Source organism: Hyperolius riggenbachi, chromosome 11, assembly GCF_040937935.1.
Source record: "Hyperolius riggenbachi isolate aHypRig1 chromosome 11, aHypRig1.pri, whole genome shotgun sequence".
Classification (NCBI taxonomy): Eukaryota; Metazoa; Chordata; class Amphibia; order Anura; family Hyperoliidae; genus Hyperolius; species Hyperolius riggenbachi.
In genome coordinates, this window is record NC_090656.1 from 156,991,373 (window position 1) to 157,018,257 (window position 26,885).

At 48.8% G+C, this 26,885-nt stretch overlaps 1 protein-coding gene across 13 annotated transcripts in view; it reads left to right on the plus strand.

The window, feature by feature from the left end:
* CCDC88B (coiled-coil domain containing 88B) overlaps positions 1-26,885 on the plus strand; it is a 948,743-nt gene that overhangs the window by 458,316 nt on the left and 463,542 nt on the right. For 11 of the 13 annotated variants that reach the window (XR_011024965.1, XM_068261744.1, XM_068261745.1 and 8 more), the window contains 3 exons: positions 22,891-23,040; positions 23,126-23,272; positions 23,918-24,122. Coding sequence is in view for 12 of the 13 variants with exons in the window: in XM_068261744.1 (XP_068117845.1) it covers positions 22,891-23,040; positions 23,126-23,272; positions 23,918-24,122 (502 nt within the window). In the remaining variant the exon portion in view is untranslated. Of the gene's footprint in view, positions 1-22,519; positions 22,689-22,890; positions 23,041-23,125; positions 23,273-23,917; positions 24,123-26,885 lie in introns of those variants that run through there. The other 2 variants (XM_068261751.1, XM_068261750.1) reach the window with 2 other exon arrangements.

The following is a 26,885-nucleotide window of genomic DNA, read 5'->3' on the forward strand; positions in this document are numbered from 1 at the left end:
AGCGGCCTGCGGGCAGAGGTGCTGTGAGGGAGCGTCTTGGGGCAGGCAGTCAAGCGGCCTGCGGGCAGAGGTGCTGTGTAGGGAGCGTCTTGGGGCAGGCAGTCACACGACATGCAGGCAGAGATGTTGTGTGTGGGGACTGACTTAGTCTTGGAGCAGGCAGTAGTATTGTTAAAATCGCACAAAAGTAAACATACCAGTGTGTTAGGGGACACCTCCTATTACCCTCTGTCACAATTTCACCACTCCCCGCCGCATTAAAACTAGTCAAAAACAGTTTTAAAAAGTTTGTTTATAAACAAACAAAATGGCCACCAAAATAGGAAGCAGGTTGATGTACAGTATGTCCACACATAGAAAATGCATCCATACACAAGCAGGCTGTATACAGCTTTCCTTTTGAATCTCAAAAGATCATTTGTGTGTTTACCTTCTGTCCCCTTCAGCTATCCTGCACTGAAGTGACAGGCTTCCTGCAGACAGCTCTGCCTGTGTTTGTAATTCCTCAGTATGTGTCAGCCAGCTACTTTCACAGCCTAACAGAGGAGGATTTTTATCCAGCTCTCTTCTATCACTGATAAGATAGCAGAGAGCTGCTGGCTTATGTAAATACACACACACTGGAGTGTGCATAGAGGGGCCTGGAGACTGTGCATAAACAGACCAGCACGGAAGAGTTGGCAGTCTTCCAGACACAGGCCGACAAGTCTGACAGGGGAAAGATACATTGATTTATTACAGAGACAGTTATAGTAGAAAGTGCTGATGTAAGGCAGAGCACATTAGAACAGCTTTAGGAACTTGTAGGATGGTAGAAAAAACGTTGTAATTTTTGGTACAGTCTCTTTAAGGCCAGGTAGTCGGCTATCTGCCGGTCCAGGCATTGGTGGATCCGGAAGGGCTAAGGCAAGGCGTTTGACTAAAGAATGTCCGCAGGTCCGACATCACCATGAGATCGCTGGAGCGTCCTGTCCTTGCCTGCGTGGACATGGGAGAAGGATTACTGGCAGTGGTACCTTTATTGCGTTGTGCTGTGACATCACCCTTAAATGCATTGTAAAGCATAGTTGCCAGCTTGTTCTCCAAGGGCTGCATCCTTTATGCCTTCAGGTGAGTTGGTAACATGTCCGCCACTTTGTGCCTATACCGAGGGTCTAGTAGGCTGGCCACCCAGTAATTGTCATTCCACTTGAGTTTTTTTTTTACACGGGGGTCCCTCAACAGGCTGGACAGCGTGAACGACGCCATCTGCACAAAGTTGGATCCAGACGTACTATCCATCTCCTCTTGTTCTTCCTCAGTGACGTCAAGTAAGTCCTCCTCCTCCTCCCCCCAGCCACGAACAATACCACAGGAACGTTGAGCAGCACAAGCCCCCTGCGAAGCCAGCTGCGGTTGTTTTTCTTCCGCCGTCTTCTCCTCTGAGTCTGACTCCTCTTACCCACATGAATCTTTCTCCTCGTCCTCCTCCCCCCTCTGTGCTGCCGCAGGTGTTGAGGAAAACATCTGATGAGAATTTATCCCACAACGCTTCCTCCCGTAACTGTTCCTGTTCATGCTCTTCCACAGCTTGATCCACCACTCTACACATGGCACGCTCCAGGAAGTAAGCCTACGGGATCAAGTCGCTATGGTGCGTTCACTGCGACTCACCAGGTTGGTCACCTCTTCAAACGGCTGCATGAGCCTGCATGCATTTCGCATGAGTGTCCAGTTGTTGGGCCAGAACATCCCAATCTCCCCAGACTGTGTCCTTCTACTGTAATTGTACAGGTACTGGGTGACGGCTTTCTCCTGTTCCAGCAGGCGAGAGAACATGACCAGGGTCGAATTTCAGCGAGTCTGGCTATCGCAAATCAGGCGTCTCACTGGCAACTTGTTTCTCAGCTGAATGTCCGCAAAGCATGCCATGACCGTGTAAGACCACCTGAAATGCCCACACAACTTCCTGGCCTGCTTCAGGACGTCCTCTAAGCCTGGGTACTTGGACACAAATCTTTGAATGACTAGATTCAGCACATGTGCCATGCAGGGTACATGTGTCAGCTTTCTCAAATTCAAAGCGGAAATGAGATTGCTGCCGTTGTCACACACCACGTTGCCGATCTCCAGCTGGTGCGGGGTCAGCCACTGATCTACTTGATTGCTAAGAGCAGCCAGGAGAGCTGGTCCAGTGTGACTCTCCACTTTGAGGCAAGACATGTCTAAGATGGTGAGACACTGTCGTACCTGGTATGCAGCATAGGCCCTGGGGAGCTGGGTCTGTGTAGCTGGAGAGGAGATCGCAGCACCAGTAGAGTTGAACTGCCACTCAGCCAAGGAGGACGACAGCGAAGAGGATGTAGCAGGAGGAGAGGAGGTGGCAGGAGGCCTGCCTGCAAGCCGTGGAGGTGTCACAAGTTGGTCCGCTGCACAGCCACGTACTCCCTGTTTGCCATTGGTTACCAGGTTGACCCAATGGGCTGTGTAAGTTATGTACCTGCCCCGACTGTGCTTGGCAGACCAGGTATCCGTGGTCAGGTGGACCCTTGACCCAACGCTGTGTGCCAGAGATGACACCACTTGCCTCTCAACTTCACGGTACAGTTTGGGTATCGCCTAGAGAAATAATTGCGGCCTGGTATCTTCCACTGCGGTGTCTCAATGGCCACAAATTTACGGAAGGCCTCAGAGTCCACCAGCTTGTATGGTAACAGCTGGCGAGCTAACAGTTCTGCCACGCCAACTGTCAGATGCCGGGCAAGGGGGTGACTGGCAGAAATTGGCTTCTTCCGGTCAAAAATTTCCTTCACGGACACCTGGATGCTGTGGGCAGAGGAGCAGGAACCGCTCAATGTCAGAGGCAGAGTGGAGGAGGGTGGCTGTGAAGGTGCAAGGGAGAAAGCGGCTGAAGATGCTGCACCTGAAGGAGGAAGAGGAGAAGGAGGGTGGCTTTTCTTTTGTGTGCTGCTTTTCCTCAGGTGCTCTTCCCATTGCAGTTTGTGCCTTTTCTCCATGTGCCTTTGTAAGGCAGTTGTCCCTACATGGGTGTTGGCCTTTCCACGGCTTAATTTTTGGAGGCAGAGAGTACAGATGGCATTGCTCTGATCTACAGCAGACACATTAAAAAATGTCCAAACCACTGAGCCCCCCCCCTGGGGTAATGGCACTATGGTGGCATCAGCAGCTGACGTTGAAGGGCATGTTGGCTGGCTGTCCATAGGTGGCGAAACATGGCGCCGGACACTGCCACCAGCTGTTTCTGATGACGAGCTCCCCCTGCTTCTTTCAGGATCTCGTCTCCTCCTACTCCTCTCTGACTTCCCCTCTGAATTGTCCCCCTGTTCATCTCCTCTATTGGGTACATATGTGGCATCCGTTTCATCGTCATCATAATCATCCTGCCCAGCTTCGCTTGTCTCCAAAACTGCACCAACAGCAGGTACTTCATCCTCCTCCTCCTCACACGTTACGTCCATAGTGTCGCCTAACACGGCATATGAGGTGGTGTAACTTGCTTAGCGCCTTCATCTAGTTGTAACAATAATGGCTGTGCATCAGTGATTTCCCCACCAAATAACTCCTGCAAACTTTTAAATGTAGTGGATGTGGTACTTGGAGTAGTGCTGGTGGCTGCGGAAGATGAGGAGTGCTGTGTTAAATAGTCAACCACGTCCTGACAATCTTGGGTGTTGATGGGACATGCCTTCTTATGAGCACTGTACTTTGGTCCAGGGCCGCATAAAATCACATCAGCACGACCTCGCACAGACCTGCCGGGTGTCCTTCCCATGGGTCTGCCTCTACCTCTGCCTCAACCTGTTTTGTCCTTTTTAGTCCATATCGGGGGGGGGGGGGGGGGGGGTGGAGGAGGAAGTGAAAGGTGTGCACTGACTTGACTAATACAATGTGCAGTTAACAGGTGTGCACGGAGTGGTATATCACACTGCGTGCACTCACGTAGGTAGGTGGGTGCACTGAACACAACAGGTAGGTATATGCAGTGATGGGTATTACAAATGTGCACCTGTCACACAGATAGGTAACGGACAGGCACAGTGACACTGCATGTGCTCACGTAGGTAGGTGGGTGCACTGTGAACAGGTAGGTATATGCAGTGATGGGTATTACAATGTGCACCTGTCACACACACACACATAGGTACCAAGCAGGTACAGTGACACTGCGTGCGCTCACGTAGTAAGGTGGGTGCACTGTGAACAGGTAGGTATATTGCAGTTATGGGTATTACAATGTGCACCTGTCACACACACAGGTACCGGACAGGCACAGTGACACTGCGTGCGCTCACGTAGGTAGGTGGGTGCACTGAACACAACAGGTAGTAGGTATATGCAGTGATGGGTATTATAATGTGCACCTGTCACACACAGACAGGTACTGGACAGGCACAGTGACACTGCGTGCACTAACGTAGGTAGGTGGGTGAACCGTGAATAGAGATGGGCCGAACATCCGATTTTTGGTTCGCGAATCCTGTTTGCGAACATTCGCGGAAGGTTCGGTTCGCGCGAACTTTTGCGAACCGCAATAGACTTCAATGAGGAGGCGAACTTGGAAAACTAGAAACACTTATGCTGGCCAGAAAAGTGATGAAAAACGTGTTTCAAGGGGTCTAAGACCTGGACCCCCAGGTGGCGGAGTGGGATACATCCCAGGGAAAAATCTGGATTTGACGCAAAGCAGCGTTTTATGGGCAGAAATCCCATTGAATGCTAAATTGCAGGCCTAGCGTGCTTTAAAACATCTTGCATTTGTATAGATCAATAAGGTAGTGTAATTAATGTACTGCTTCACACTGACACACCAAACTCACTGTGTAACGCACCGCAAGTCTGCCATTGTGACCCCGGGTAATGGCCGGGGAATGAGGGATGGAATCCGGTGTGGAGCCTGAGAAACGGCTACCACTAAACATCCAAGGAGGGCAGCAGGCAGGCATGCCCGCCCCGAGGTAGTGGCAAAAATAACAATACAGGAGGACTATCGAGGGCTTGCTGTATTTGAAATGAATGTACTTTAAATCCTTTATCGAGAACCAGTTATGGCGGGAAAAGATGACACCACATACCTTTCACGAGAATCAAATGGAGGCGGGCAAGTCTGCCATTTGTGACTCCGGGTAATGGCCGTGGAATGAGGGATGGAATCCGGTGTGGAGCCTGAGAAACGGCTACCACTACAAATCCAAGGATGGCAGCAGGCAGGCATGCCCGCCCCGAGGTAGTGACCAAAAGTAAAAATACAGGACTCAGGAGGACTTTTGAGGCCCTAATTGTAATGAATCAACTTTAAATCCTTTAACGGGAATCGGTTATGGAGGGCAAGCCTGATGGTGCCTTCACTGCGATTGACCAGGTTGGTCTCCGGCGAGAATCTGTTATGGAGGTCAAATCTGCCATTGTGACCACTGACCATGGGTAATGGCGGGGAACCCTTCCTGGTGTGATTCCGGTCCAGAGTTGTAGCCTAACAAACGGCTACCACCACACATCCAGGCAAGGAGGGCAGCAGGCATGCCCGCCCCGAGGTAGTGACCAAAAATAACAATACAAAATAGGAGGACTTTTGAGGCCCTAATTGTAATGAATCAACTTTAAATCCTTTAACGGGAATCAGTTATAGAGGGCAAGTCTGCCATCCATTCAAGTGCAAGTTATGCACTGACTGCCAGGTATAATACAATGTGCAGTCACAGATGCAGTGAAAGGTATGCAGTGACTGCAAACAACCGTTTGTGTAGTGATGGCCGTGCTGGACTGGTGCGCACCATGAGGAGAGTGCAGGTGACTGTGGCTTTACAGCCCATATGGTCGCCCGGCTGATGTAGATGAATGACAGAACAGTGACTGTCCAGCTGATCAAATTTGGTCTGACCACAATGAAACAACAACCTTATTATCTTTGGTGTGCCACCCCCACCTGAGACACTCATATAGCCGGCGGTCATTGCTTCATTGTGATACGCAAGCCCCTTCACCGCTGCAAGGTAATGATCACGAAGGGGGATGGGCACATGTACATGCCTTTTTTTTGTTGCAGCCGCCCGCAGTGCAGCCAGAAAAATTAGGCAGGCATGTACACGCACCAGAAAAATTAGTATAGCCTTAAAAATTCTGGAATCCGCCTACAGTCCTGGACCCTGTTGGTGGTGGCGGAGAAGGCAGTCAAGCGGCCTGCAGGCAGAGATGCTGTGTGTGGGGACTGACTTAGTCTTCGGTCATGCAGTAGCCCTCCGGGATCCATACCTCATTCATTTTGATAAAGGTGAGATACTGAACACTGTTGTGACTTAAGCAGTGATGCTCATCTGAGCTAGGATATCCGAGTTAGTCGGATATCCTAGTACTTTTTTTCACTATTCGAGCTCGAATACCGAGCTCCAATAGTAATAGCTATCCGGGCTGTGCTATCCGAGCGCACTCAGATAGCAAGCAGCTATCCGGAGATATCCTAGCTATCCGAGCTCGGATAGCATCACGAGCTCGGATAGCGTCACAACAGACGTCACCTCAAGTCCTCACAAGCAAATCAGAGGGCTCCCAGCCCTCTGACTGCAGCCAATCACAGAGGGGGAGCCTGGCCAAGCCCCCCCTCTATAAATAGCGGGCGCCATCTTGCCTCACTCGTTCTGCTTGCGACTTACTGACTGATAGTACTGAGAGACTGCTCCAGTGCTTTTTGTCTGTGTGCAAGTGCATTGCTATTGTTCTAAACCTAGCGTTTTTACACTCCAACACTTGATATTCAACTGTATTGCTTTGTATTGTAGATAGATTGTATTTTAGGCAGTTTAGTTTGTGTGATTACTAGGGACTAGGGAGGAAGAGAGACTGTCACTGGTGCTGCTGCAGGCCTGCAGCCAGCAGCTAGGCCCTGTGCCTAGGCAAGGCAGCCTGCCCTGCTCTGTGCTCTAGTCTCTACCTTACCTGTGCTCTCACCTGTCCTACTCTACTCCTGTACTACTACTTCTGTGTTAGATAGATTATTGTACTATAATATTTTGTAGTTAGCAAGGCCCAGCTTTACTGCTATACCTGTCCTGCTGTATCTGCTCTCTGTAATCTAGTCACACCTGTTGTATTATTTAGCTAGATTCTTCTATTGTTTAGTTAGTAGTACTGTAGTGTACTCTAGTCTGTGTATAGGTACCGTCCATCACCGCGTTACCTAGGGTCTTTGTGTGCCCAGTGCACATCTGCGCTGTTCGCACCCTCTCGTTAGTGCTACAACCGTCCTATTGTTTATATTACTTCTATTGTGTATTAGCTGACTATACTGTACTGTAGTCTGTGAATAGGGACACCGTCAGTCAGCGTCACCTAGGGTCTTTGTGTGCGCACTGCGCACTCTCTCGTTAGCGCTACACCGATCTCTGCTGTAGAGTACAACACCTGTCCGTCACCTCACACACCCACCACCACCAGTCCCACCCCATTAAAGTACCCCACTTGTCCCACCCCCCTTTACAGTTTACATACATAAGTTTTTTGTTTTTCATTTGTGTAATATTAAAAATATACGATGTCTGGCACTGGCAGCCGCGGTTTGGGCAGGGGCAGCAAGGGCAGCAAGGGCATCTCCAAGAGAGGAGGTTGTGGGCGTGGCAGCCGCGCCACCACCACCATGCGCAGTTCTGCGTCTGCACCAGTGGCTATTCCGCCATTAGCCACTGGCCGTGGACGCCTTGGCCGCCCAACAGCTGGGAGTCACGCTGCAGAGACACAGCAGCAGCAGCAGCGTGTGGCCCAGATGTTCCTCCCACCGCCAGGTCGTAGCCGTCCTATTGAGGAGAAGGACGCAGACACTGTGGTGGAACTGATGGTGGATGAGCAGGCCACCATTAGCTCTGGAACCGAGTCCTCCACCCCCGCCACCACTCCTGTTCGCAAGAGCAGCAGCAGCCGACCAGCACTGCCTGGGGAGCAGGAGGAGGAGGAGGAGTGCAGTTCTCCAGCCCCAGCGGGCGACATCAGCACCCTGTCACTCAGCACCTTCTTATCCCCAAGCACAGCGGGGTTATAGAATGCTGTTGCGGAAGAATTGGCGGAGGAAGGAATGTTCATGGGCACTTTGGGGGATGATGCTTTGGACAGTCAGACAGTAGTGACTGTCCATCTGCCCATGCATGCAGAAGGGGAGTTTGGGGGATCCCAGCAGGACATGTTTGCGGAGGGGGAGGATGATGATGACACTGTGAAGGGCAAAGACTGGTTGCCAGGTCCTGGGAGTGGGGATGTCATCAGCTCTGAGGAGGAGGAGGAGGATGCATCTGCGGGCCTTGCTAGAAAGATCAGCATCGCAGGCATGGGCAGGATCACAAGTGGGCGTGGTATGCAGGCCACACAGCGTGCTGATCAGGAGACGAGTTCTGCCAGTGCCACCACCAGCTGCACCAAAAAACCCCCCAACCACCACAGGGAGACCAGCGGCAGCAGTACCTTCCAGCCGAAGGGGCAACTTCACCTCCCCAATATGGAATTTTTTCACCCTTCCATATTTGGAGTGCAAGTATGCCACCTGCAACCAGTGCCGCAAGCAGCTCAGCAGAGGGAAGGAGCCCTCTGTGTTTGGCACCACCTCTCTGGTCAACCATCTTGCAGGGAAACACTTTCACGAGCATGAGTAGTTCGTGAAGTTGAAGGAAGTTGGCAGTGGCAGTGGCAGACCCGCCACCACTGCGAAGCCGTCGGCAGCAGGAGTGCGTCAGCAACGCACTGCTCCTCCTCCCTCTGCAACTCCTGCCGCCGACACTGAGGCCTGTTCTGGCAGCCAGTCCTCAGTGGCCTCCTCTGCTCCCTCCACTGCTTCCCGTGCCAGCAAAAGGCCTCGCCAGACCCTGCTCAGCGACACCTTCCAGGGGGTGGTCAGGGTTCTGCCTCCCAGCAGCCGTCGCGTGCGTCAGCTGAATGGCTTGCTGGCACGGGCCATGTGCTCCCAACTCCTGCCTTATTCCCTTGTGCAGGAGGGGAGCGACATGCGTGCGCTCCTGATGTGTGCAGCCCCCGATTGGCCAATCCCCAGCCGACATTATTTTGCACATACGGCCATCCCTGCACTTCACTGCTCTGTGATGGCCAATGTCGGGAGAGGGCTGGAGCACGCGGTGGGTCAACGGGTCCACGTCACCATGGACTCGTGGAGCAGCCAGTTTGGAACAGGCCGCTATCTGTCCTTCACCGCGCATTGGGTCAGCTTGGTGGAAGGGGGTGAGGAGGGGGGAGCAGCATCGGGCACTGTCAGAGCAACAGTACCAACAACGCAGTGGGTGGTGCCACCATGCAGGGTCAGCAAAACAGCAGCAGGTTCCTCTGATCCGCTTCCATCCTCCGGCACACCAGCCCAAACCCCCCGCCTCAGCAGCATCGTGAAGCCCCGCCACTGCCAAGCGCTGCTGGAATTGGTCAGCCTGGGGAAGACCAAACTGACGGCGAACCACGTCCTGGCCAAACTCCGAGAGCAGGAGAGGAATTGGCTGACCCCCAGAGGCCTCAGAGTCGGAGAGGTGGTGTCCAACAATGGGGCAAACCTGGTTGCTGCCATCAGCAGGGAGACCTGACCCACATCCCCTGCCTGGCGCACGTCCTGAATCTGGTAGTCCAAAAGTTCCTGCGCACCTACCAGGGGATGGACGGAGTCCTTGAGGCAGCAAGGAAGGTCGTGCGTCATTTCCGGCTCTCGCCTGCAGCCGTAGCGAGCCTGGAAGAGGTGCAGAAGGAGCTGCACCTGCCACAGCACCGGCTCATGATCGATGTTCCAACTCGCTGGAACTCCACCCTGGCGATGTTGGAGCGTCTGGTTGAACAGAGTTAGACTGTCAGCCAGTACCTTGCACGTGCAACAGTTGCTTCCATCACTGCAACTGGGCGTGCCGCCACCAACCTCCCATCCATCATCTCCACAGAGGACTGGGGGCACATGCAGCAGGTGTGCTCAGTCCTGGCACCCTTCCTGCAGGCCACCAACATGGTCAGCAGGGACCATGCAATGGTGTGCGAGTGGGGCCCCTTGGTGTGTGTGCTGGACAGGGCCCTGTATGCACTGGTGGAAGAGGGAGGGGCAGGCAGCTTCACAGGCCACCTCTGAGGAGGAGGGCTCAGAGTTGGTGGAGGTCCCTGACCTTGCTGCTGATGAGGGGGAGCAGCAGAGCGCAGATGGACTGGTGCGGGGGTGGAGAGAGGATGAGGTGGAGGGGGCAGAGGAAGAGGAGGACAGCACTCTCGGCTCTGGGGATGCCGATGATGTGCCAACAGACGTGGCCAGACTCTTCCCAATGGCAACGCACATGCTGAGGTGCCTGCGCAAGGACCCAAGGGTGATCCAGATGAAGCAGAGTGAGGACATCTGGATCTGCATGATGCTGGACCCACGTCTGAAGGGGAAGCTCAGCCAGTTCCTGCCTGTAGGAGGAGACCGTGCGCAACAAATGAGGGATTTGCAGCTGTCCCTTGTTGAGCGCTTGGAGGAAGCCTTCCCTCAGCCATCCACCCCCACTGTCCAGCCAGCACAAAGGCAGCAGCAGGTGCCTGCATCCACCAGCAGCAAGCGCACGCGCACCACAGACCTGCTGTCTCTGACCCAAGAGCTCTACATGAGAGTAGAGCTGCCAAGGACTAGAGAGGAGGTGCCTGCAGCAGCATCCTTCTCCAGTCACATGCAGCGCTTGACCCGCATGGTGGCTGACTACATGGGGTCCTCCATGGTCTTGACAGCGTGGCCCCTGTTGATCCCATGGAGTATTGGGTCAAGCACCTGCTGATCTGGAGCGAGCTTGCGCAGTACGCCCTGGAAGTGCTCTCCTGCCCCACTTCCAGCGTACTGTCAGAGCGTTGCTTCAGTGCAGCCGGTGGCGTCGTCACTGAGAAGCGATCTCGTCTGTCTCACAAGCCTGTGGACAGACTGATGTTTCTCAAAATGAACCAGGCTTGGGTGGAAGGCGAATTCATTGCCCCTGTTGTCGGCGAGAGGGGGACATGAAGTGACGACTGGCACACACACATACACCTGCTGCTGCTGTTGTATTTCATCCTGCTGTCTGTGTCTCCACTGCCAGGGAACACATTACAAGGTGCTGCTGCCCATGCGCCACCAGCTATTACGCTCAACAATAGCTGCATTCATTTGGAAAAAAAAAAATTGTAATTATTTAAGAGGTGTCCGGGTTGAAAACTGTGCTGTTCCAATTGTGTATTGGACACAATGTGGGCTTCACGACCGCTGTCTGGAACCTCATGCTGTGTATTTAAGGCCCTGGAACCACCGCTAGGACCCAGGGCCTACTATGTCTCTCTGCCTGCCCTCCTGCCTACTGCCAAATGCCAGTCTGCCACACACTTATCCTCCTCACGCTGCCTGCTGTTATATTTCCTCCTGCTGTCTGTGTCTCCTCTCCAATGCCAGGGAACACATTACAAGGTGCTGCTGCCCATGCGCCACCAGCTATTACGCTCAACAATAGCTGCATTAATTTGAAAAAAAAAAATTGTAATTATTTAAGAGGTGTCCGGGTTGAAAACTAAAACTGTGCTGTCCCAATTGTGTATTGCACACAATGTGGGCTTCATGACCACTGTCTGGAACCTCATGCTGAGTATTTACGGCCCTGGAACCACCGCTAGGAACCAGGGCCTATTATGTCTCACTGCCTGCCCTCCTGCCTGCTGCCAGTCTGCCACACACTCAACCTCCTCACGCTGTCTGCTGCTGTATTTCCTCCTGCTGTCTGTGTCTCCACTGCCAGGGAACACATTACAAGGTGCTGCTGCCCATGCGCCACCAGCTATTTACGCTCACAAATAGCTGCATTATTTTAAAAGAAAAAAAAAATTAAAATTATTTTAGAGGTGTCCGGGTTGAAAACTGTGCTGTCCCAATTGTGTATTGGACACAATGTGGGCTTCACGACCGCTGTCTGGAACCTCATGATGTTCATTTACGGCCCTGGTACCACCGCTAGGAACCAGGGCCTATTATGTCAGTCACATCACACTGCCTGACACACATTACTCCTCCTCCTGTAGCTGCATTGAGCTTCTGCTGTCTGTGTGCTGCTACCACTGCCAGGGAGAACAGAAGAAAAACTATTTTCTGCTGCCACCTGCCCACCCACTCTCCTACAGAGTACCGACCGACTATTACCACACACTACAAATAGCTGCAGGCCTGCAACTACTTCCTCCTCCTGCTGATGTCTGTGTTTTACCACCGCCAGGGTACACAGAAAAAGGCGCTGTGGCTTGCAATGTGCCACTACCTACCTATTATGCCATCAACACAAATATAACTATGGTGTTATTAAAATAAAATATTTCCACAAATGAAGTAAAAAAAAATATTACAAAAGAGAGGAAAACCAAGACACATAATATAATGATAGAGAAGAAGAGGAGGAGGAAGAAGAAGAAGATGAAGAAGAAGAAGATATAGAAGAAGATGAAGAAGATATAGAAGAAGAAGATATAGAAGATGAAGAAGATATAGAAGAAGAAAATATAGAAGAATATGAAGAAGAAGAAAATGAAGAAGATATAGAAGAAGAAGAAGATATAGAAGAAGAAGAAGATATAGAAGAAGAAGATATAGAAGAAGATGAAGAAGATATAGAAGAAGAAAATATAGAAGAAGAAGATATAGAAGAAGAAGATATAGAAGAAGAAGATGAAGAAGAAGATATAGAAGAAGAAGATATAGAAGAAGATATAGAAGAAGATGAAGAAGAAGAAGAAGATGAAGAAGAAGAAGATATAGAAGAAGATGAAGAAGAAGAAGAAGATGAAGAAGAAGAAGATATAGAAGAAGAAGAAGAAGATATAGAAGAAGAAGATATAGAAGAAGAAGATATAGAAGAAGAAGAAGAAGATATAGAAGAAGAAGAAGATATAGAAGAAGAAGAAGAAGATATAGAAGAAGAAGATGAAGATATAGAAGAAGAAGATGAAGATGACGTAAATGAAGACTGTTACAACAACCATTTTGGACACACCTTCTCATGCAAACACTTTTCATGAAGTTAATTTACTATTTTTGAGACCTTTTTTATAACTACTACATCACCACATAATCACTTGATGTTTTTCTTCATAAAAAAAGTGGTTTCATGCATCATTGACCTCCAATACAAGTTTTACAAGCTATTTAAGGCCAGCTCGAATATTTTACTCGAATACAGACTCGGATAGTGACGTCGGATATCCGAGGTCGAATCGGATATTCGATTACATCGGATATTGAACTTCGAGTGAATTCGGGTAGTTAACTATCCGAATTCGACCAAACTCGAATAGGATAATGAGGTATCCGAGCAACACTGGACTTAAGCGACTTCTCAGTGACAATGCCTCCAGCTGCACTGAAGGTCCTTTCTGACAGGACGCTTGCGGCAGGGCAAGAGAGAAGTTGGATGGCAAATTGGGACAGCTCTGGCCACAGGTCAAGCCTGCGCACCCAGTAGACCAAGGGTTCATTGTCACTGCTCGCAGTGTCTACATCCACACTTAAGGCCAGGTAGTCGGCTACCTGCCGGTCCAGGCGTTGGTGGAGGGTGGATCCGGAAGGGCTACGGCGAGGCGTTGGACTAAAGAATGTCCGCATGTCCGACATCACCTCGAGATCGCTGGAGCGTCCTGTCCTTGCCTGCGTGGACTTGGGAGGAGGAGGATTACTGCCAGTGGTACCTTTATTGCGTTGTCCTGTCACATCACCCTTAAAAGCATTGTACAGCATCATTGCCAGCTTGTTCTGCAAGTGCTGCATCCTTTCCGCCTTGTGTTGAATTGGTAAGAGGTCCGCCACTTTGTGCCTGTACCGAGGGTCTAGTAGCGTGGCCACCCAGTACAGGTCATTCCCCTTGAGTTTTTTGATACGGGGGTCAACAGGCTGGACAACATGAAAGAGGCCATCTGCACAAAGTTGGATCCAGACGTACTATCCATCTCCTCTTGCTCTTCCTCAGTGACGTCACGCAAGTCCTCCTCCTCCCCACAGCCACGAACAATACCACGGGAACATGGAGCAGCAGAAGCCCCCTGTGGCGTCAGCTGCGGTTGTTCTTCTGCCGCCGCCTCTTCCTCCTCCTCCACAGAAACACCTTCCTCATCCAAGTCTGACTCCTCCTTCCCCACACGACTCCTCCTCTTCCTCCTCCTTCCTTCCCCCCCCCCCCCCCCCCCTGTGCTGCCGCAGGTGTCGAGGAAACATCTGGTTCGGATGAAAATCGCTCCCATGACTCCTCCTGCCGTAACTGTTCCTGTTCACACTCCTCCACAGCTTCATCCACCACTCGACGCACGGCACGCTCCAGGAAGTAAGCGTAGGGGATCAAGTCGCTGATGGTGCCTTCAGCGCGACTCACCAGGTTGGTTACCTCCTCAAATGGCTTCATGGTCCTGCATGCATTTCGCATCAGTGTCCAGTTGTTGGGCCACAACATCCCCATCTTCCCAGATTGTGTCCTTCTACTGTAATGATACAGGTACTGGGTGACGGCTTTCTCCTGGTCTAGCAGGCGAGAGAACATGAGCAGGGTGGAATTCCAGTGGGTCGGGCTATCGCAAATCAGGCGTCTCACCGGCAAGTTGTTTCTCCGCTGAATGTCTGCAAAGCGTGCCATGGCCGTGTAAGACCGCCTGAAATGCCCACACAACTTCCTGGCCTGCTTCAGGACGTCCTCTAAGCCTGGGTACTTTGTGACAAATCTTTGCACAACCAGATTCAGCACATGTGCCATGCAGGGTACATGTGTCAGCTTTCCCAAATTCAACGCGGAAATGAGATTGCTGCCGTTGTAACACACCACAATGCCAGATTCCAGCTGGTGTGGGGTCAGCCATTGGTCCATCTCTTTGTTAAGAGCAGCCAGAAGAGCTGGTCCAGTGTGACTCTCCGCTTTGAGGCAAGACATGTCTAAGACTGCGTGACACCATCGTACCTGGCATGCAGCGTAGGTTCTGGGGAGATGGGGCTGTGTAGCTGGAGAGGAGGAGATGGCAGCACCGCTAGAGTTGAACTGCCACTCAGCCAAGGAGGAGGAGGAGGATGACAGCGAAGAGGATGTAGCAGTAGGAGAAGGAGAGGAGGTGGCAGGAGGCCTGCCTGCAAGCCATGGAGGTGTCACAAGTTGGTCCGCTGTGCAGTCACGTACTCCCTGCTTGCCATCGGTCACCAGGTTGACCCAATGGGCTGTGTACGTAATGTAGCGGCCCTGCCAGTGCTTGGCAGACCAGACATCCGTGGTCAGGTGGACCCTTGACCCAACGCTCTTCGCAAGAGATGACACCACTTGCCTCTGCACGGTACAGTTTGGGTATGGCCTTTCGTGAAAAATAAGTGCAGCCTGGTATCTTCCACTGCGGTGTCCCAATGGCCACCAACTTACGGAAAGCCTCTGACTCCACCAGCTTGTATGGTAATAGCTGGCGAGCCAATAGTTACGCCACGCCAGCTGTCAGACACCGGGCAAGAGGGTGACTGGCAGAAATGGGCTTCTTCCGCTCAAAGACTTCCTTCACGGACACCTGGCTACTGCTGTGGGCAGAGGAGCAGGAACCGCTCAAGGGCAGAGGCGGTGTGGAGGAGGGTGGCTGCTGTGAAGGTGCAAGGGAGAAAGCGGATGAAGACGATGCACCTGAAGGAGCAAGAGGAGAAGGAGGGTGGCTTCTCTTTTGGGTGCTGCTGTTCCTCAGGTGTTCTTCCCATTGCTGTTTGTGCCTTTTCTCCAGGTGCCTTCGTAAGGCACTTGTCCCTACGTGAGTGTTGGCCTTTCCACGGCTCAATTTTTGGAGGCAGAGAGAACAGATGGCTTTGCTCCGATCTGAGGCCCCCCTGGGGAGATGGCACTACAGTGGCATCAGCAGCTGATCTTGAAGGGCATGTTGGCTGTCTGTCCATAGCTGGCGATACATGGCGCCGGACACTGCCCCCAGCTGTTTCTGAGGACGAGCTCCATCTGCTTATTTCATGGACTCTTCTCCTCCTACTCCTCTCTGGCTCCCCCTCTGAACTGTCCCCCTGGTCACCTCCTCTATTGGGAACATATGTGGCATCCGTATAATCGTCGTCATAATCCTCCTGCCCAGCTTCGCTTTCCTCAGACACCTCCACAACTGCACCAACATCAGGTGCTTCATCTTCCCCCTCCTCACACATTACGTCCAAACTGTCGCCACCTAACTTAGACGTATGAGGTGGTGTACCTGCGCCTTCTTCTAGTTGTTGCAGTAGTGGCTGTGAATCAGTGAAATCACCACCACCAAATAACTCCTGCGAAGTGTCAAATGCAGTGGATGTGGTGGTTGTTGTAGCGCTGGTGGCTGCGGGAGATTAGGTGTTCTGTGTTAAATAGTCAAGCACGTCCTGACAATCTTGGGAAGTGATGGCACGTGCCTTCTTTTGAGCACTGTACTTTGGGCCAGGTCTGCACGAAATAACAGCAACACCACCTCGCACAGACTTGCCAGTGCCAGGTGGCCTTCCTCTGGGTCTGCCTCTACCTCTTCCTCGACCTGGTTTGTCCATTTTGTCCATCTTGGGGGGGGGGATGCTAGTTATATGCAGTGAGGTGAGTTCACTGAACACAAAAGGTAGTTATATGCAGTGAGGTGAGTTCACTCAACACAAAGGTAGTTATATGCAGAGAGGTGAGTTCACTCAACAAAGGTAGTTGTATGCAGTGAGGCGAGTTCACTGAACATAAAAGGTAGTTATATGCACTAAGGTGACGTCACTCAACAAAGGTAGTTATATGCAGTGAGGTGAGTTCACTGAACACAAAAGGTTGTTATATGCAGTGAGGTGAGTTCACTGAACACGAAAGGTTGTTATATGCAGTGAGGTGAGTTCACTCAACACAAAAGGTTGTTATATGCAGTGAGGTGAGTTTACTCAACACAAAAGGTTGTTATATGCAGTGAGGTGAGTTTACTCAACACAAAGGGTTGTTATATGCAGTAAGGTGAGTTCACTGAACAGTGAACACAAAAGGTAGTTATATGCAGTGAGGTGAGTTCACTCAACACAACAGGTACTAGTAGGTATATGCAGTACTGGGTAGTACAATGTGCAGCTCCCTGTCACACACACAGGTAGTCACTGAATGTGCTGCTGCTGGCTGGGCTGCTGGCAGTGGCACACACAAAGTATGAATTAGCAATGCTGTCTAAGCAACACAAGTGTCAGTTTGACACACAGAAAAAAAAAATCACAACAAAAGGATTAGCTCTGAAAAGAGCTGTTGAATGAGGGGTGTTATTAAAGCAATAAGATTATATAAGGGGGGGTGGGGCTCCAGGGCTGAGTGTAGCCGGATTGATGTAGAGGGTCAAAGTTGACCCTCATAGAGCATTATGGGGCGAATCGAACTTCCGGAAAAGTTCGCCTTCGCCGGCGAAGGCGAACCACCCGATGTTCGCCGGCGAACCGTTCGGCCCACTTCTAACTGTGAACAACAGGTAGGTATATGCAGTGATGGGTATTACAATGTGCACCTGTCACACACACACAGGTACCAAGCAGGTACGGTGACATTACGTGCGCTCACGTAGGTAGGTGGGTGCACTGTGAACAGGTAGGTATATGCAGTGATGGGTATTACAATGTTCACCAGTCACACACACACCGGTACCGAGCAGGTACAGTTACACTGTGTGTGCTCACGTAGATTGGTAGGTGCACTGAACACAACAGGTAGGTATATGCAGTGATGGGTATAACAATGTGCACCTGTCACACACAGACAGGTACCGGACAGGCACAGTGAAACTCAGTGGCGTAGCTAAGGAGCTATGGGCTCCGATGCAAATTTTACATTGGGGCCCCCAATACACTCTATACATAACAATTGATATGACGCACCAAAACCTGCCAATGGGAACTACAGCGTCAGAGGTGCAATAAGGGGAAGGGGAGGAGTTTGTTAATGATTACCACTATTCAAAGTATCCATAAAAGTGATTATTATGAGCACAGGACCAATAGAAAGCTAATATTGCAGTTGAGATAAGGACCCTACGGGGCCCCTCTGGCACAAGGGCCTCGATGCAGTCACTACCTCTACACCCCCTATTGCTACGCCCCTGGTGACACTGCGTGCGCTCTCATAGGTAGGTGGGTGCACTGAAGTGAACAAGTAGTAGGTATATGCAGTGATGGGTATTACAATGTGCACCTGTCACACACAGACAGGTACCAGACAGGCACAGTGACACTGCGTGTGCTCACGTAGGTAGGTGGGTGCACTGAAGTGAACAACAGGTAGCAGGTATATGCCGTGATGGGTATTATAATGTGCACCTGGCACAGCAGTAATTATACCACCAAGGGGCCAAAGGCCAGCTGCGACTGACTGACAGGGCTGTATATAATGCAGGTGGGCCACACACACACACACACACAAAAAAGATTACAAGAACAAGATTTGCTCTCAAAAGAGCTGTTGAGGGGTACTTTTTAGCAATAAGAATCATCAAGGAGCAAGCTAACAAGCCTACAAGAGCCTAAGCTTTCTCTGAGTCTGCAAAACAGCTCTCCCTTCTCTAATTAATGCAGGCACATGAGTGAGTGAAAAGCCTGACGCTGCCTGCTTTTATAAGGGGGGAGTGGCTCCAGGAGGGAGTTTAGCCTGATTGGCTACAATGTGCCTGCTGACTGTGATGTAGAGGATCAAAGTTGACCCTCATGATGCACTATGGGGGCGAACTGAACTTCCGGAAAAGTTTGCGGTTCTCCTCAAACGCAAACCCCGGAAGTTCGCCGTGAACCGTTCGGGCCATCTCTAATGCCATCAGGGCAGGTGCCTTATCTCTTTTTTTTAGGCAATTCATACTGAATGAGGTAGACTGGGAACAACCCAGAGCTGTAGTATGAGATAAGTGCAAGGGCATCATCTTGGAAAAGGCAAGCAAAGCATGTATTTAAAATTTCAGCTTTAGCTTGACCTTGCACAATTAACTTTCCTAACTGACCTTTTAAGAGTTCTACAGAGGGTTGTATAAGTATTCGGCCACCTTGAAGTTTTCTACATTTTGTCACATTACTGCCACAAACATGAATCACTTTTATTGGAATTCCACGTGTAAGACCAATACAAAGTGGTGTACACATGAGAAGTGGAACGAAAATCATACATGATTCCAAACATTTTTTACAAATAAATAACTGCAAAGTGGGGTGTGCGTAATTATTCAGCCCCCCCTGAGTCAATACTTTGTAGAACCACCTTTTGCTGCAATTACAGCTGCCAGTCTTTTAGGGTATGTCTCTACCAGCTTTGCACATCTAGAGACTGCAATCCTTGCCCATTCTTCTTTGCAAAACAGCTCCAGTTCAGTCAGCTTAGATGTACAGCGTTTGTGAACAGCAGTTTGCTCAGATCTTGCCACAGATTTTCAATTGGATTTAGATCAGGACTTTGACTGGGCCATTCTAACGCATGGATATGTTTTGTTTTAAACCATTCCATTCTTGCCCTGGCTTTATGTTTAGTGTTGTCGTCCTGCTGGAAGGTGAACCTTCGCCCCAGTCTCAAGTCTTTTGCAGACTCCAAGAGGTTTTCTTCCAAGATTGCCCTGTATTTGGCTCCATCCATCTTCCCATCAACTCTGACCATCTTCCCTGTCCCTGCTGAAGAGAAGCACCCCCAGAGCATGATACTGCCACCACCATATTTGACAGTGGGGATGGTGTGTTCAGAGTGATGTGCAGTGTTAGTTTTCTGCCACACACAGCGTTTTGCATTTTGGCCAAAAAGTTCAGTTTTGGCCTCATCTGACCAGAGCACCATCTTCCACATGTTTACTGTGTCCCCCACATGGCTTGTGGCAAACTGCAAATGGGACTTCTTATGCTTTTCTATTAACAATGGCTTTCTTCTTGCCACTCTTCCATAAAGGCCAATTTTGTGCAGTGCATGACTAATAGTTGTCCTATGGACAGATTCCCCCACCTGAGGTGTAGATCTCTGCAGTTCGTCCAGAGTCACCATGGGCCTCTTGACTGCATTTCTGATTGTTTGGCCTGTGAGTTTAGGTGGACGGCCTTGTCTTGGTAGGTTTACAGTTGTGCCATACTCCGTCCATTTCTGAAAGATCATTTGAACAGTGCTCCGTGGGATGTTCAAGACTTTGGAAATCTTTTTGTAGCCTAAGCCTGCTTTAAATTTCTCAATAACTTTATCCCTGGCCTGTCTGTTGTGTTCTTTGGACTTCATGGTGTTGTTGCTCCCAATATTCTCTTCCGTCACAGAGCAGCTGTATTTGTACTGACATTAGATTACACACAGGTGCAATTAGATTACACACAGCACTGGCGAACTGAGGGGGCTATTCCGGGTGTCTGGAACCTCCCCCCTGCACTGAGCTGTGTTTTCAGCCAGGGAAGCCCGCATAATATAAACAGCCTCATTCTCCCTCCCTTCTTACTTCTGGTGCTTCCCTCCAGCTAATAGAATGAGAGAGGCAGCCCAGCTTCCCTCACAAGAAGATGCAGCCTGCAGTGAGAGAATGTTGATTATGGAGTCCTGGACTCTCCACAGCACAGAAGAGTCAGACATGATGAAATTAGAGTACAGGCAAGCTGGTAAATATACACAGCATGATGCAGAGCTTGCCTGGACTCGGGGTCTGTGGGCAAACATCTGTCTGGTCTCTCCCCATTGTTATAATGACTGCATGTGTGGGTAAGGTGTTTAACAAGCTGAAAAGTTTTTGACAGTCCCTAGACTCCAGTAGGGCTTCTTTCTGACTTGTGTGAGAGACTGACAGGGACAGGAGTTCGATTACAGGCAAGTAGCCTGTGTGATGTGGGACTGCAATACAGATACGTTCTCTGCTCCATCTCAGGCTATTCTCAATTTCTCCACTCCTCTCTCTGGGCTAGTGCACGCCAAAATGACAATAGCAATGGCTAGCAATTTGTGAGTGTGATTTTGTGAAGTGATTTTCAGAGCGATTTTTGAATGAATTGCTCAAAAACATGCTACATGCAGTATACCTGCGATTTTGAAAAAATCACAACACTGCTGTGAGAACACCCACATAGGGTAACATTAGCCAAGCGCTTTTCAAATCACTGTTGATTTGAAAAACGCTCAGAAGCCCTCTTGGTGTGCACCAGCCTCCTTCATTCACCTTTGTTTCCCTCTTCCCCTAGAGCTGGCTGTGTGTTCTTGTCTTACAGGAAAGCTAAATAAAAGTGCAATCCTGGTGAGGCAAAATATTATTATTTAGTATTTATATAGCGCCGACATCTTCCGCAGATGCATATATCCCTGCATCATATGGGTATCGCTTGCGCTATGTGACACTATGTAGCATATTCCACTGAATTGTCCAAACTAAGTCTATCTCCTGTTCCTCTCTTGGGGAGTTGTTCCAGCGCTGTACCCCATTCACATTTGCTGCTACCAGAAGCCCTCAGAAACACTCGTGTCCTTGAGTACTTCCAAAGACAGGCAGCCCCGTAATACGCCAGCGCACTTTTGTGCATGGGCAGTATGGAGCCACCTGTATTCAGAAGCACTCGGGGACATACGTGCTTCTGGATCTTTCAGGAAACACCCCCCCCCCCCTTAAAAATCCTGCGTTTGCCCCTGCACAGGTTACATTAGATTACACACAGGTCTATTTAGTCATTAGCACTCATCAGGCAATGTCTATGGGCAACTGACTGCACTCAAACCAAAGGGGGCTGAATAATTACGCAAACATCACTTTGCAGTTATTGATTTGTAAAAAATGTTTGGAATCATGTATGATTTTCGTTCCACTTCTCACGTGAACACCACTTTGTATTGGTCTTTCACGTGGAAGTCCAATAAAATTGATTCATGTTTGTGGCAGTAATGTGACAAAATGTGGAAAACATCAAGGGGGCCGAATACTTTTGCAAGCCACTGTATATTCTCATCCTTCTTTCTTTTTGAATTTATGTTTTTGTAAAATTATTTTAGATTTGACTTTATACCTCTGCCATTAGTTTTTCAGTTTTGCAGTTTTATCACATTTATCACATTCTGAGCACCTCTTCCCTCCCTTGTGCACTTTCACCCTCCTTTGGAGGGTTGTTCTAGTTGGCCCACTGTGGTATAGCCACTTAGTGGACCAGGTAGCATCCTTATTTACTAGAGTGCAACCATTATCCAGTCTGCTGGATACACAAGTGGAGTTGTGTTCGTTAATATCTACCTGTATACAGTGGTTGGTTTCCCTTCCGCAACTTCCCTTTGTGAGTATCTTATTTACCATAATCCTTCTCCCACTGTATGTGATGTACTGCACCACCAGGGCTCCCATTGTGTCTGTATTTTTATTTTTTCAGGGTGCTCATTGATCACCCTTGACCCCTATACACAAAAGGAGGATTTAATAAACATACAGACCCATCCTCTTACAGATGCTGACATGATACACGCTGACTCAGTCAGTCTCTGCACAAGCTGGGCTGAAGAGAGTGGTGCTGTCTGCTGGCACAGAGGGACAATTGTGTCTCATCGCCATGGCAACTGACACCAGCACTTTGACACCTTGGCTATACTGCAGCAGCCAGGTGATGTACATACCAGGGCTGGATTACATGCTTATGGGGCCCCTTAGACTCTGATAGAGGCCCCAATCTGCTGCTTGGAATGCTTGGTGGGATAATCCGGCCCTGACCCGGTGTGGGAGAGGTTAAAGATAACGCTACAGTCAACATTTAGGCAAGAGAAGTGTGGGGGGACTACTGATTGTATTTTGGGACTTTGCTATGATTTGAAGATGTGAAGCGCCACCTTGTAATTTACCTAGGCATAATATGTTCATGCTTTATAGAAGATAGTAATCCAGTAATCCTGACAAATAATTATGTTAACAGTTGCAGCAGCAACACATAAAAAATGTCTACTCCTTTCTAATCAATAGGTTCGTGAGCTTTCACAAATGGCTGCTCTCTCTCGAAGTTACCGTGATGAGCTTGATGCATTAAGAGAGCGTGTACGACGTTCAGAGGCACAAGTGAGCACTCTCACAGAAAAATTACGTGCTATGGACCTTTATCAGAGATCTCTGCAGGTCTGGCATCTGAAATTCAAGTCTTTCTTAAGTATGATTGAGTATACGCAAAGGTTACACTTATGTTGAATCTTCTTTCTTTTAGGAAGAGAAAGAATTTTCTAGGAGTCTGTTGGTAGATAAAGAAGTGCTAGAACATCAGCTCGCTGCCGAAAGAGAACGTTCTGAGACACTGCGCATGTGTGAGAGAGAAAAGCAATCACTTGAAGAGAGACTCAAGAGTGTAGTAATGGTAAGTTAAGTCTAGGTGTATCTAAATGTGCTTAAATGGGCACTATATCGAAAAATTGTAAAATTTTAAATATGTGCAAACATATACAAATAAGAAGTACGTTTTTTTCCAGAGTACAATGAGCCATAAATTACTTTTCTCCTATGTTGCTGACACTGACAGAAGGTAGTAGAAATCTGACAGAAGTGACAGATTTTGGACTATTCCATCTCTTCATGGGGGATTCTCAGGGATTAATGTATTTTCAAAAGCACTTAATGAATGGCAGTTGCTCTGTCCAACAGCCAAACAACTGTGTAGCGACGAGGGAAGCTGGCGAGCATCATTGTTTAAATCCTTTTTAGGGAATATCTTTATAAAGAATAAAAGCCTTGCTGAGAATCCTCCATGAAGAGATGGACTAGTCCAAAACCTGTCACTTCTGTCAGATTTCTACTACCTACTGTAAGTGACAGCAACATAGGAGAAAAGTAATTTATATCTCATTTTACTCAAGAAAAAACACACTTCTTATTTGTCTATGTTTACACATATTTTAAATTTTACAATTTTTCGCCATAGTGCCCCTTTAAATTCCTGCGTGCACTACAAAATGTAGTCCAGTTTGTAATGGGTAAATCTTATGAGGCTGACACTTTGTTTTAGGAAAAAGAAGCAGATTGTCAACAAATGCAATATTTGCTTGAGGACAACTTAACTTTGACTGAGGAGATACGAATCCTAAGGGATGAGGCTTCTCAAGGCTGGAAAAAACCATATGAGACTGACACAGGAGCATGCTCAATGTGGGAAAGAGAACATTTGACTATCAAAAAGCAAGAGTGGGACAAACGGAATGCTGAAACAGAAGGTGTGTACTTGCAAGGTTTAGTCAAACATTTCTGTATATTCTTCTTGAATCTAGAATGTTTTTGTTGCTGGAAATTCATCATGGATAGTGTGCTTGCAGACTTTTAATATACAGTTCTTTTTACCTACCCTATGTCGTAATTCAAAACAAATTAAACAGTTCATATAGCTCAGAAACATCTTGTTTTTAGCTATTTAGTACCCAACCTGCACTTGGGATGTCTACTTCTTTCTGAAATAAGTACTGTTGCAAGAAAAAAACAACAACAAAAAACCACTGGATCTCTGTGTATAAAATTAAGCCCAAGCTGTGTTTATACATATACTGCATTTATTTTGAAAATACTGCCATATGCTCTGATAACACATTTGTTTTTCTACAGAGTGTGTGATGCAGTCAGTGGTGCTTGGATAAATTCGGTGATCACAGAATAGCCGTAATTTACGAGCATTTTTTCACTATTCGACTGCCGAATCCGAAGCTGTAATCGATTTTCAATCACGGTATTCAACCACGAGGCAGCCGTGATTAAAATATTCAGGCCGTGATCAGGCTCGTGATCGTGGTAGAAAGCCGTGATTAGTTAGGTTGTGATTGGGCGGAAATGACGTCCCTGGGCCAATCAGAGGTCCCCCAGCTAGGCCCTAGCAACCAATCATAGGAGGGGAGACTATGCCCTCCCCTCCTGTATATAAAGTGGCAGCCATCTTAAAAAGCTCCATCCTTGCTAGACTGTAGCACTCAGAGGATCATCTTCAGGCCATTTGTTGCTTCAGCAAGCGCATTTTGTCCTAAAAACATTGTGTTTTTACTCCTAACAGTGCTCTTATACTGTAGTATATACTTGTATTCAGCTAGCTAGCCAGTGAGTGATTACTTAAAGAAAACCTGTACTGAAAATTAAAAGTCAAAATAACCATACACAAGTCATACTTACCTGCTGCGTAGTCTTCTCAGCAATCTCTTTCTCCTCTCCTGTGTCCTGTTTGTCCACTGTGATCAATGGAATTCTCCGTCCTCCATTTTGAAAATGGCCATTACTCCATAACAGCTTCCTGGTCAGCACACAGTTAAACTGTAATACCGCCCACTTGAGCCATAGGGAAACGTGGACATATCAGTTCTCCTCTCAGCTGTAACTGACAGCAACTGATATATAACTGACAGCAACTGATATATTTCAGTTCTGACAAAATGTTGTCAGAACTGGAAGGGATCATTGTCAGAAGAAAATGGTGAGCTTCTGAGGGGAACTGATGGCAAGGTAGTAATGTAATGTTAATTTGAAGTTACCTCACGTGTTAATTTTAAATGTAACTTTAAGTTAGCTGTAGTCAGTGACTACATGTGTACTGATTGCTGTGCTTAGTGCAGGCAGGTTCACATATTCTACTGCTCTATTAGTGACTGGATATCCTTGTATTTAGCTAGCCAGTTAGTGATTAACTTCAATTAGCTGTAGTCAGTGTAGTCAGTGTCAGTGAAAGTGTACTGATTGCTGTGCTTAGTGCAGGCAGGTTCAACTGCACACTGATTCCACTGCTCTATTACTGTATACTTGTTAGCTAGCTAAACCAGCCAGACAGTGATCAACTTCAGTTAGTTGCAGTCAATAAGTTTAGTCAGTGACATTGTACTGTTCTAGTGGTGCAGGCAGACCTCTGTGCTCTTTATTATTTTACTGTATATCACTTGTATTTATCTCATAGCCAGTGATCAACTTCAGTTAGTTACTGACCAGTGGCAGTGACTGCAACTAACTGAAGTTGATCACTGGCTAATGAGCTGAATACAAGTGATATACAGTAAAATAATAAAGAGCACAAAAATTAGTTGACAGCGGTCTGCCTGCACGACTAGAACAGTACAATGTCACTGACTAAACTTAGTTACTGACCAGTGGCAGTGACTGCAACTAAGTTTAGTCAGTGACATTGTACAGTGACCTCACATAGACATAATGACGATTGACAGCAGTAAACAATAATGTTGTTTAGCAATAGCTCACAATCCAATAATCATTTCAGGTTGCGCAATACAATAGTGCACACTGTGCTGCTATAGCCTAATGATCTTACCATTAAGATATGTCCCCATCTTCCACTTCTATCATTCTTAGGCCACCCAGATTTCACCCCAGGGCTGCAAAATCTCTTGGCCTTTAAATGGGGGAGACAAAACGGATTACTTACAATTGGCAACTTAGTGACAGAGCACTCAAATCATTTCCCTCTCTTATGGCCCATACTCACGGGCAGCAAAAGTAGCCTGTCGCCAGCACACGTGAGCGTGTGGGCGACAGGCCGGCGACAGCTCGTCGCCACGTCCCTCCGCGTACACACGCGGAAGAGGGACCAGCGGCTGCGACGGAAGCTGTCGCCGACGTTCCTCCTCCCCCCGCCGGAAGCTATGCGTATCCCAATGGAGGTTGCTGTCGCTAGTCCGCGTACTCACGCGGACTAGTGACAGCTGCGGCGGAGTTGCGGCGGCGACTGTCGCCAGGCGATTGAACATTTCAATCGCCTGGCGACATCAGCGACGGGCGACAGTTCGGGTTGCGCGCCCGTTCCGGGCAACAGTTCGGGGTGCGCGCGGCCCATACTCACGGGCGACCTGTTGCCGCAACACGCGCGCGCCGCGTGTTGAGGCGACAAAAGTCCCTCGTGAGTATGGGTCATTAGAGAGAATAGGCATATACCAGATAAGGAACTATTTCGTTATCTTCAGATCTCTTACTTTATAAACAAACATACCTGTAGCCCC